Source organism: Anguilla anguilla, chromosome 10, assembly GCF_013347855.1.
Source record: "Anguilla anguilla isolate fAngAng1 chromosome 10, fAngAng1.pri, whole genome shotgun sequence".
NCBI lineage: Eukaryota > Metazoa > Chordata > Actinopteri > Anguilliformes > Anguillidae > Anguilla > Anguilla anguilla.
In genome coordinates, this window is record NC_049210.1 from 3,341,561 (window position 1) to 3,354,720 (window position 13,160).

At 43.1% G+C, this 13,160-nt stretch overlaps 1 protein-coding gene across 1 annotated transcript in view; it reads right to left on the bottom strand.

The window, feature by feature from the left end:
* Positions 1-6,609, bottom strand: part of sgsm1a (small G protein signaling modulator 1a) — a 51,119-nt gene extending 44,510 nt beyond the window's left edge. The window contains exons 1-2 of the mRNA XM_035379519.1: positions 6,429-6,609; positions 6,247-6,290 (exon numbers count right to left, since the gene is read on the bottom strand). Coding sequence (XP_035235410.1) covers positions 6,247-6,290; positions 6,429-6,447 — 63 coding nt within the window. The 5' untranslated portion in view covers positions 6,448-6,609. The remainder of the gene's footprint in view (positions 1-6,246; positions 6,291-6,428) is intronic.
* Positions 6,610-13,160: the final 6,551 nt, after the last annotated feature.

Consider the following 13,160-nt stretch of genomic DNA (forward strand, 5'->3'; position numbering starts at 1 on the left):
CTCCCTCCCTCTCTCCTTCCCTCCCCAGGGAAGAGACTTAAACCTACACACCTTGACCGATGGATTTCACCTGCACAGCCTACACACAGCCCAAGTGCTAAAAACGGACTACAGCCCATATCCGAACACAAAACCACAACCGGAACATGAGGGGGACGCTGCTTTTTCAGCACACAGCATATCTTCAATAATAAATGTCTGCAAGCCATTCAAATGTTCTACGTAAACATGCCTCAAACTGCCCCTGGCAAGTTCTTCCTCAAATTGGTTCCCGCTAGATCAATCCTACACTGATGCTTCACCATACACGAGACTGCATCGATCCTACAGGAATCAATACTTGGTCGTACTTTGCCAGTCATAGATCCGTGGTCAATAATCCCACCAACATCCTCCCTTGTTCCCAATAACATCTGGAGGACCTGAGATTCTCTACTTGAGAAGAAATGAATGTTAGTTAGCCAAGTGGCCAGTTGGTGCTTAGAAAGCCACTTAGCTAACGAACCACATGGTTTCAAGTTAAATATCTGCATAGCTAGTTATGTTGTCAGGTAGTTCAGGGAATTGTGAGTTCGCACTTATAGAACAAATACAGAAGCCAAAATGGCAGTTGATTGGAAGAAGCTCCCCTTAACCTTCATGTGCTGATATTTTGGCCAGTCAGGCACCTGCAACAGTTAACCTTTTTGACAAGTAGGCTTTTCGGAATGTTTTTCAAAATTCAGCGTCAGTAGTTCTGGAACTCCATTGCCTTCAATTGCCAGTGGCGACTGTCACATCAGCATTAGAATGTTCAGTCAAGAACATTCTAATCACATACTTGAGATCTCGCACCTCAAAGGGTTAAAAGAAAATGGCTTCACTGACTTTCCATGAGATCAGGAACTGGCGTGGTGCACCAAGCTGCAGAGGCATAATGCGCAACGTGTTTTTTTGTTTGCCAAAGTATGACAGACGAGCAGCTCGGGCGAAGAATTCAGCGATGCGTTCAGGGGACCGTTTGCGCTACTGGATATTAATATTATTGCACTGCGGTCGCGATTAATGTTAGTCACACATTTTTATTGCGGGCCCATTGCAACAGCAGCGTGAGTCAGTTTCGAGGTGGGGGGAGGGAACGAAAACTAGGCTATTCATGAATTTCCCAGGCCTCGGTTTAATGGCGTCTAATTATGCTTGAACCGAATTTGGTTTCTTAACCGCTCTGGATATTTATCCAGCATTGCTGGAAATCTGTCAAAATGAGACATTCACAGAGTTATCCTTTTCAGCGCAAATTACTTTCCCCCCAATGATAGGCTTGATACGGTGTTAGATACTATCTAGTCTGTCGGTAATCGGAGCACTAGGTACAATTTAGTCAGGTAAATGGCGAGCACTGTTGGGCTGAATGGCCAGTTCTCACCGTTATGTTATGTTGTGTTATGATTAGCAACAATAATATATATATCCTACCTGATTTTTTAATGTTACCAGGCTATACTTATTAGGAAATTAGATCAGAAGGCAGCCACTTTAGGGCAGTGAGTTAAAAAGCTTTTAAGGTCAAAATGATTAATTAGGTACAAGCCTAGCTGTAGCCTGAAACCTTATCCTAAACAAGCAGACAGGCTGAAAAAAAAAAAAAACACTGATTGATAAAGCAAAGTAAACGCTGGGCAAACTCCTGCCCTGCACGCTCCTATCAGAAGCTTGTGCCTTTATGAGCGTGTCCTTCTACCTGTGCAAACACAGGTGTGAACACCGCCCAACCAGGGAGGAGCCAGAGTGTTACAGGAAAAGATTTGGGGGTTTTTTTCTTTCTGACCTGGACCAATTTTCCCGAAACTAATTCCACCTGAATCGGTAACAATAATAATTTTGTCACATTTTTCTTTGTGGAGCTTTTGATTGATTGATTGACGGGTCAACCCCGAGAACCACTTCACTCTCCTTTGCAGTGCAGTCCAGCAGGGCCACACAAACCGGCCTTGTAATGCCCATAAAATAACCTCCCGCAAATTAATGACTGCATAGCCTGAAGGGGGCATTAATTTCCGTGATTCGCAATCAGTCCATTACCAGGCGTTTGATCTCGCAGTTGACGGACTACTTTTTTCAGCGGAAGCATACATCGATCTCGGTGAGAACTAGGGCAAGCAGAGAAGCGCACAACGCCATGCCAAGAAAGTTCCTGTAGTGACACAAACTCTACCAATACAACCCCCCCCCAGTGCACATTATTACAGCCCCCCCCCCCCCCCCCCCCCCCCAGTGCAAATTATTAGAGCCCCCCCCCCAGTGCAAGTAAGGAAGTGTTTCTATAGTGCAAAGACGTATTTAATATTATGATTAAAGTTGGGAGAAACACCTACTCACAGTTAAATCTATTAAATACTATCTGTAGAAGCTAATCGAGATTTTATTTTGGTGGAAAATCATATTCAGAAGCCATTTTATAGGCCCTGTTAGACTGCATTGCAAAGCAGAGTGGAGAAGTTCTAGCACACAAAGAAAGATGTGACAAAATAATTATCAAAACTGATCAGTGTGGTGGAATTAGTAAGGAAAAATGGGTCAAAATAAAAATAAATAAAACGTTATCCTTCAAGGTCCAACAGCAGGGGCCATATGTCTGATTTTAATATTTCCCACCCATCTGACCTCCTTGATGTACAGCAACACTGCGGGAATGTGTTCATCAAGGAATACTCGTTAGCTGTTGCATGCACCGTCACATACACACATTTGGACCTTTAAAGAGAAAACCTCTCGGTCTTTTAATTCAATGACCTGCCATAGCTAGGCACAGTGAACAAATTCACCGCTCGTTCAGGGTTGAGCTCTGGACCAACGTTGGACCAGCATGCAGAACGGGGAAACAGGCACGCAAACCAAAAACAGCAGGACCATATTGGGCATGGTAAATGGACTACATTTATATAGCACTTTTATCCAAAGCGCTTTACAATTGATGCCTCTCATTCACACACACTCGCACACCAACGGTGAAAGGCTGCCATGCAAGGTACCAATCAGCTCGTTGGGGGCAGTTAGGGGTTAGGTGTCTTGCTCAGGGAACACTTCGACACGCCCAGGGCGGGGGATCGAACCGGCAACCCTCCGCCCACCGGACAACCGCTCTTACCTCCTGAGCTATGTCGACCCCACAGCCGAGCAGGACGGAGACAGATGCATTTGCGACCACCGAAAAAAAAAAAAGATCGGTTCCTTAATTGCGAGGGCTGCTTGAAGCCAGTGAGGCCATTCAGCGCTGCGAATTTTAACAATAATTATTATCCAGAGGAAAGTGAGGGGATATTCATTATATTCAAATGAGCGTGATTGCACAGTTGGCTCCGCCCAGAATGAGAATGAGATGTGGCACGAGGGCGAGCCGTGCAGTTTAGCCAAGCCAATTAAAAACCCTTTCAATTAGGTGTACCTTATGCACTACAGATGGTACACGATGTCAACAGGAGACACCACACTGTACACACACACACACACACACACACACACACACACACGCGCAGGCACACACACATTTATGAATGCGTTTGTTGAAAATACATTCAGTACCCCAGAATAAACTGCTGCAGTGTTTCAGCTGAAGCAGGCACAATTTGAGCACAGCTACCCAAATGGGAAACACACACACACACTGTGTATCCAAATACACCTAATGTATATATCTGAGATTACCCACAGATGCATCTAAACCATTCCAAGATGGTAAAAGCATCTTCTGAATGAATACTGGCTAAACAAGCCCTTTTGGTCTTAGGAAGAAGCCGGAGACCTTAAGTAGTCTGTGCTCTCAGCCTATTGGTTGGCACACGATGTTCCTTGCACCAATGAGACGGTCAATGGCCGAAGGGACACAATGGCATCTTGCCAGACAAAAGCTCTTCTGTGATTGGTCCCTTCCTGGCGATAACCATTCGACAGCCGGGATCGACAACGGGGGATCCTACCCTGCCCTCGGCACAGCATGAACAGCATGGATGCAAAAAACGCAAAAAATGGGAAATCTGAGGTCCACAGAGAAGGTGGCCTTGACCAAGGCTTCGAAGTTGAAGTGGGCACCGAGGGTCCAAAAAGGGTGTAGATGACGTCCTTCTGTTCCACTGCAGATGTGCACTGCTCCTTCTAAAAGCCTTTCCTGGTCGTGGTTCTGTGGTTCTAGGTCTACGGGAGCGAGCAGTTTTTTGTTTTTGGCCAAAACACAAACTGCGGTTTGTTAGGATAACATCACGCTTATCGATTATAAATGGGCCTTCTTCTCCTCCCAGGGGATATTGTACTCTGGTATTCCTGAGACAAACACTGATGTTTTCCACTTCTGCCACACTGCTCTGGAGAACAGCATCAGCCTCAGTGATTTTAATGCAACGCAAGCGCACTTTACGCACAGACACCTGTGATGCCAGGAACATGGCGGCCTTCATAGGCCAGAGTTGTCCATAACCAGCTCAAGCGGCTTGGCTGAAATAAATCCAGGAGCCCCAATTCTATTTTTGCGTTTGGTGTTTGTTTTTGTTTTTTTTTATTTTTAAAAATAGTGTAGTTTTGATGAAATATAATCCTTTGTGGTGCTTCGTCTCCAGTGCCTTACTTAAATTTGACGGCCAAATCGTATCCTAATACAGCTCGAGAGGAAAAAGAGCGACTCATGATCTTACTTTTATTTAAATTAATTCGCTAATATTACCTGTTGCCGGGGGTACAGTGTGGTTTTTCCCAACTTTAGCTCCAGCCAGTCGCCTGAATTAGCAGTTACCATAGCGCACAGGCCTGAGAGCTAAACACCGTTAAATGCAATCCTGCAGTAACTGAAACGTCACTGTGGCAGAGCCTTTTACAACCGCCATCAGATACCTCATTAAGAGATCGAGAAATCCGAGCGGTAATGCGGTCTTGAATCTTGAATGCGGTGCTAGCAAACCATATTCAACTCAACTCCCCACCCCACCCCCAACTCCCCAAATGGGGATGGGTAACCTGCCACCCCACCCCCATCTTAGCAAATGCAACAGTACAATGATTGATTAAATAAAATAAAACACACACACGCCCGCACACACAGAAAACAGCAAGAAATGCAATGCTGCGGTTAACACCATTAGCAACCACAACATACGAGCCGGAGACGACTCCATACAGCATCTTCTACATATATGGCCTGTGTGAGCAGGTGCATTGACTTTTAAGCAGTTGGGGGTAGAACACAAAAAGCTTTTCACAGATTCCACATGCCCAAGGGGAATTCATGAAACACAACAGCTGTGGCTCACAAGTGACGATAGAACACTTCTGAGACAATAGGGTAACCAATAACGAGCGGGAACGTATTTCATCATTTTCCCCTCGACTGTCAACGTAAAAGGCCACATTACTGTTTAACGTTGCGGAAATCAAATTCGCCTCATTACAAAAAAAGTGTTATCCGTCCACCAGCAATCAATCTGACTACCACCGGAGAGTCTTCTACAAAACATCAAAGAGTGTTTGTGTGGCACCCGAACGTTCGCTACCCATATACGTCTGCGCCCAACCCCTTTTCCCACTAATCACAGGCGTGCCGTTTTTTTTTTTTTTTTTAATCAGACATTTTAATTAAGTCTCCTGCACGTTATTAACAACTGTAACCGGGAGGTGCATCATCAGATAAGTAACGCGTGCGCCACCATGGTCGAGCTATCAATTCCGTATGTTCTTTGGATCCACGTAAAAAAAAAAACAATAAAAAAAAAACAGACTGGATAAGTGAGCGAGCTTGCTGAAAATTTCAGACAGTGCATAAATAGCATCTTCTGTAACGTGATTTAGACTACAATTTATGATTTTATCATCCTATATCAGACCATAGGCTATTTTATTATTCGATCTGAATGCATTCGCAAAGGACGTCTTCACCAAAAAATATATTGTTTTGATAAACGTATTGTCTCTTGTTGCTGAAACGACAACGTTAAAGGGCACGCGTAGCTACAGCGTCTTGCCTAATAAAGACGAGCAATGACTGTCCTCTCCATGAGGACAGGCGACAAATCATCATTTATGCATCTAGTATACGTAGCTAATATCCAGATACTGACTGCATAAAGAATAAATATGAAGGCCAAATCAATTAAACGAAACGTGACACGCCTTCTCCCGCATGTCGGAGGTATCGTGTAGATTAGCTAGATTTGTAAGATAACCAGCTAATGTTAGTTCCATATTTGTTTTCGGACATTATTGTTCAAGCGGAAAAGCACCCACCTCCTTCTTGACGGTGCGCAGCAGTTTCTGACGTATCTCTGTTTCTAAAACAAAACAAAAACAACAACATATCGTTGTTTCCACAGATAGCGTTTATGTTTATTTTCACTTTGACACGTTATTTATTTTCTAAAGGCATATTTTGGAAAAAAATGGGGGAGAAGATATTATTTTCCTCTCACCTGCCATTGCGGTTGCCATGGAGTCAGGATCCGAGTACAGCTCCTCGCGGCTACCACGGACTGAAGATACTGTAGCTAGCTACTGTTCTACTGATACCGTGGCGCGCGGCGCTCAGCGCTCATTCCCCATTCAATACGCCCTTTAAAGCGCCACCGTGTTCTCCCCGGGCCAAAAAATGAAACATATGAAGAACTAGGGTTAATTCGACGGGAATACCTTGCAATTACACATACAACCGTGTTTAAAAAAAAATATTAAACATGACCGTCTTCAATCACGCTGCACATTTAATTAAAATCAATGGACACTGCACATACATTTAGCCAACGGTATGGCACGTGGCATTTGGATAGCCCATCCTCAAAATACCGACCGTAAACACGTTATATTTCATTAGCTCCTGCTGTAAATTTGAAATACTTTACGCCAAACAAGAGTAAGAAAAACAAGACCACGAATACATTAAAATTTTATGAGCAGTTCAAGGGGTTTTAGCCTTTATTAAAAATAGGGAAATGAACACAATGAGAATGTTCCTAATCGTTATATATTTCGCAATACATTGTCTGGCGTGTTTATGAAATGCAAAAGAGTGTACATAGCATATTCAATTGAACTGCAGGGCACTGTATGAAATATACATGGCGCAACAGGTAGCTATCTATGATGATGAAAAACAAAACTAACATGATTTTTTTTTGCACACTCAATATCTGATATAAACTGATATAAACAAATGTCAGTTTAAAAAGTAGGGCCTTCACATTTGATGCCTCAGAAGATAATGTATTATCATGTTAAAAATATGAATCACTGGTCGCCTGTCAGGGAATTTTTTATTTTTATTTTTTATACTGGTATAGGTTTTTCCGGATTCACGTTACCCCTTTCCTTATTCCTATCCCACCACAATCGCATCATGAGCTCGGCCCAGAGGAAATTTGGTCGCAAACACACAAAACCATTTCCTCACCAAGAAGATGTGTTGCTAAGCAACCATCTGAGGCCTATTAGTTTAGCTAATTGGGCAGAACCAGTAGACGCGGATTTTGGAGTCCTCTCGCCATCGCCGGGTGTTAAAATGGTCAGAGCAAACAAGTATATTAAGCAGAACAGCTTTGAGGGGTAATGCGATTTAGAGTGCTCTATAGATTGCAAACAGAACCTCTTTTGCCTGACAGCCTATTTTGAGGAAAACCATAACCTTATGCCAAACAAGGACATATGAATCTGTACACATGTATTTTCAATGTATTTATAGTCTGTTTATATGCACTCAAATCCTCTAGAGATGGGTTTCTGGAGCCAGAACGAGGGCATATTTTTGTCACGTGATTAGATAAATTTCACACTGTCATGTGACAAGTGATTTCTAATAGTGATTTGCAGACAACACGTCAGAAATTAGCACAAGGAAACATGAGTGGCATTGAAGGATTTCACTTCATTACTGGGAAGGCTGGCTGTACAATTTTTTAAAAGTATGGCAGCATTCTGCTATGAACACAAGGGAACAGCATTTGCTTAAGAGATACGTCAGGAATCTATTCTTAGTAATGACATTTCTGTAATATATTTGTTTCACATTCATTCAGAATGCCTATTTTTATTCATGTCAGTGACAGTACTGCTTTTGAAATCCAATATTGTGATTTAACTGGCCTTGGAAAAACATCAACTCCCACATTTAGTTTTTACTTCACAGAATAATTATAGCCTTTCTATCCTCACAGATATCAGCAACAAAACACAGAAGACAATCATTTAACGCTTTGAGCTGTTTAGAGCTGATCGCGTTTAGCACGTGTATCTTCTGCCACCTAGTGGCCACAATGTGAACCCCACTAAACAACAGAACCCAAGCCGGAGGTTAGTACTTCGGCCTGTTCTATCATGTACTGTCAAAAGTCAGACGATTCAGTTAGATATTCCCTCCTATTTCAACCTTGATGGTTTTATATCTAAATATATACCTGCATACATACCAGTCCATTTGAGTTTTATGTATCGTGCCTAATGATGTGAAATTGAAAGTTTTGCAAATACTATATTACTTAATAGTGTATTTATTGAGATTCCACAGAGTGATTTGTAATATTGATTCTACTGCAGGGTAGTGTATTAGAATTATAATTTTTTAAAAAAATCCTCACAAAATATTTTTCATCAATAGGTGGTGCTGTTGGCCTGCCCTAGTTTGGGTCTTATGACTTATTACCACTGAGACGCATAAAGAGCCTGGACTCAATTCTGGCTCTAGTATTCCCCCAAAGTATTGAATTCAAAAGAATAATTAATTTAACTGCAGTTAATTGTTTCACTCACTCTAAACCAAGACCCAGTTGGTCGCAGAGAGAGTTAAAAAAAAAAAACAATTCTCTGTAACCTGCTTATATTATACGATATACAGTCCAATTATGTGCAAAAAAAGGAAAGCTACATTTGAAATAAAGGCTAAACAGACAGAGGGAAGCTTTCTTTAAACTCAAGAATTGTGGACCGGTAAGCAGAATAACTACTTGGATCCTTGGATGGCGGGTGTCAAATATACAGTTGCATTGAACAGCAAACAGGAGTGGAGAAGACAGACAGAGCAATGATGTACAATATTTAATACTTTGAAGTGCCTTTGAATGTTAGAGAGTATAAATCTTAAATGTAGGTTGTGACATATGTTACATCCCCTGCCTCTGCTTGCCTGGGTAGTGCAGGTGGAGGTGGTTGCTTAATTGCCTAATTGCCTGATTGCCTCCCGCTGCCTGTGGCCCAATATAAGCCCAGTAGTATGAGGCAGGGTAGATTTTCTTTTGGGGGTGTGGGTGTGGGTGTGGGTGTGGGTGTGGGTGTGGGTGTGGGTGTGGGTGTGGGTGTGGGTGTGGGTGTGGGTGTGGGTGTGGGTGTGGTTTGTGGTTTGTGGTTTGTGTGGAGAGCTTTTGTTTTGTGAACGTTGTGTATTTTTGTTTGATTTGGTCTGTGCCTTAGTTAGTGTTTTAGATTAATAAATGTCTGAGTTTGTGTTTTTAGATCAGTTTCTGGATTGTTTCTTTTGATACATTTGGACTTGTTTGTTGCGGCCCTTCAAGCCGGCCGTATCACACAGCTAGTCACAAAGATACGGCTAAATGCCATGGATGGGGTCAACTGCAATATTTAGTTGGTCAGAATAGACAGAGCTAACAAAAGGAGAGGGGTAAACATCTCCGTAATAAAATAAAATGGTGGGAGGTTGTAGGTATTGACCTCTTTATTTCTGTGTTTTCATATAGAAATTATATTTATGACAAATGCCACAAAACGGTGGCATTAAAACTATTCCACCCAGTAACACTGAGAAAGTTTGAAAGGAAGGAACACCAGACGGGTTCGATTGGCATTCTCATCCTCCGACTAGCGTTCTTCAGGCCAAATCTATCGACAGAAAGCTGGAGAATACAGGAGTCTGTAACATGACTCCACCACTAGAGGGCAGTGAAGAGGTGAGAAAGTTCATGGCGATATTCTAGTTGTGGGTCAAAGGTCAGAAAGGTAAGAGGGAGATTCTCGTGTCTGTATTTTTATACAGTCTATAGGTCTGTACACAGTATTACTGGTGCACTGGATTGAAGAGTTTGCCCCCCCCCCCCTCCAGGATTTTGGGGGCAGTGGGGTGGAGTGGAGTGAAGCCCCCCTCAGGCATTGAGCTGTCAGGCGGGTGATCGGGCAGGTGAAAGGATGCACAGGTAATAGTGGATGACAGTGTCAGGGGTGTACCTGTACAGGGCCTATGCACTGCCCTACACTGCCAATCTGCCCCATGGGTGAGACAGACACCCCCCCCACCACAGTCCTGGCTTGCAGGTTACAGAGGACAGGTGGTTTAAAACATATTTGAGGGACATCTTGGAGAAGCTACTCTTGTTTCAGATAACAAAACATAGCATAGCATAATGACAAGAACAGGCCAATCAGCCAAACAATTCTCGACATTTCCCCACCACTAAAGTGTACCTAGTGCTCGGTTTACCTACAAACTAGATATTCTCTGTGTGGAAAAAATACTTCGCAATGTCTGTGCGGAATGTATGCTCCTTCATTGCATGAACAAAGCTCAACCTGGGGAATCTCTTGATGTTTTCAGAACCGCACTTCACACATCCGCTGCACGCTGCGGTTCGTCTTGTAAAAACGGCCGTTATTGAGTTAGCAATAGCATGCTCTTCTTGACACCATACAGCTTACGATGTCTAGGTGTTTAAAGTGCTCAGAATCGACTCACGGCAACAGCGATGTTTTATTTCAGTGTTTGTCGATGGGACTCTTACGCGCTTCAGTTCTACGCACGCGTGGACTGCTTTGAAGGACCCTAACCACAAATCCAGCGTTTACTTTCCCAGAATGCAATGTGGTTTACTTCCCAGCTCGCAATACCTCCTAGCGCGTTTTAGTTTCTCCGCACCTTCCCCGCCTACAGTGGATGAGGGGCATACACAGGATGCATTTTTGAGTACTTTCTGTGTAGGTCAGTGGTAACCAACCCTGTTCCTAGAGATCGGCTGTCCTGTAGGTTTTAATTCCAACCTTAACAATGTGCACCTCATTCAACAGCTAAGAGATTTTGTTGAGCTGCTAATTAGTAGGGTCAGGTATGCCGAATTAGGGTTGAAATGAAAACCTATAGGATGCTCTATCTCCAGGAACATGGTTGGTTACCACTGATTTAGGCTAAGTGTAAACATGGTCACAAAAGTGAATGTAAAAACTGAAATTTTTTATAACCCTTTCTGTAAAAGGGTAACCACTGGTGTTCCCCTTGGGAAATATCAGAACCTTACCTTTCAGTTGTTTCAATTTTATCTGTGGTTGGTGCCTGAAAGTAATACTGCATTTTCTTTTCTTTTTGGCAGAAAAAGTTACGCATTTTAGAATGAGCCTAAAGGCAAATATTCATTATATACATGGCCAGTCAATGTCTTTTCCAGGATTTAATGCTCTTACAGAGCCATGCTGTGCTCATGTTTGTTTTATTGATACTGATTTGCGGGGAACCTACTGGATAATCTGTAGATGGTACAAATTACAATCTGGCTCCACACAGGGTTCTCCGTCTGATTAATGGCTTATTGATATTCAGGAGAAGTTCTGGCATAGAGGTTTTTCCCCCAAAAAACATTAGTAAAAAGCGAAGTATGTTTAAAAAAAAAAAATTTAAAAAAATCTACTTTCTCTTCCAGACCACTAAAATGTGGTAATCATCTATGCCTCCTTATCTGCTATACGTCAAATGAGTCATTTGCAAACAGGAAACGTTAATTAACATGTAGGGTATATCAGCGTGTGCAATCAGTGATATAGGTCCGTCCATTCTGGTCTCTGGTTTTAAGAAATTGCGTTTGGTTTCAGCGCCATTAGGTCTGAAGCTAGTTTAACCGAAACCCTCAGTTATTCAGTTTATTTTTAAAACTGATTTTGAGTGGAATTTGGACATTTTGAAAATGGAAGATTTTATGAAAATCTGGGAATCAAATGCCTTCCTGTGTGTTTGCTTTCAGCAGAACCTCACTTAAAAATGCTGACATGGGGGCAACCTCAGTGACCTCAAAAGGGTGGAGACCGACCAATCGGTGGGCACGGACCTCAGTGCACACGCTAGGCGTGAAACGCTGAACTGAAATCACTGTTGATATTCAAATTGTTTACAGTGAAGCTTCCGAAGTCGCATCTAAGGAAAACACTCGTCAAAAGTGACAAGATGTCCAACATGGACACATTCTCCCCAGGAAACAGCTCTCAGAAGGTTTTATTTTCTTTTTAGCCGGTCCATAAGTCGACCGTGAATAATTCAGGCGTCCCACTAGATGCCCGTCCCGAAATAGTCTCACCTTCGCTTGTTGCCGTTCTAGGATTTCCGCCAGCGGGCTCATCAGCAGTCATCTGCTCACTGATTGACGGGAGACCAGATACCACACCCCCCCCCCCCCCCGCCCAGCTTGCTTCTCCCTCTCTCTATCTCTCTCTGTGCCCTCAGTGAACTCTTCACCTCTTCCAATTCACGGGTGTTAATGGCCTTGCTGTCCCAGGCCCAACCAGAGATCATTCATCAACAATGGAGACTACAATCTTTATATGCCTTCCTAGAACGTCTCTGAGGAGTTCTGACGCTCTAACATCTGGTTATAGACATGGAAAGATTTGTCATGTAAATCACATAGACTCATATATCTTGTGAGCCATAGATAGTTTTTGAGAGAACACCACACCATTTCTTTTCTTCTCCGATCTTCTGGAATTCACATCTCAAACAACCACGGTCAACCCGCATGGAAATCGACTTGCCAAATTGTAATTTCAGTCAATACAGAGCCCTCCAAAAAAGATCACCTCAAAAAAAAAAACAAAAAAAAAAAAAACAGCAAAGATATTTGAAGCTAAATCCGGGAACTTACCGTCAAATAAACTGACAGCACAGAAAGCAATACCACATTTTTAAAAGATTTTTTGTTGCAAATATATATATAGCGCCATTCTGATTTGACAGGGTAGGCCCTGAGATCGTCGGCGGGAAGCCCCCCGGGTTGAGGCCCCTCCCCCCTGCTCACATTGGTGTGTGATAGGAGTCGACAGGGCCTAATGGGACTCTACGCGCACGTGATGGAGACCTGTCAGTCCGATGTTCTTTTGCCCACGGCCGCCACCGAAGATTGACACGGCTGCAGATCTCCGCAACGTGAACCGCACCGGTAGAGTTGGCGGCG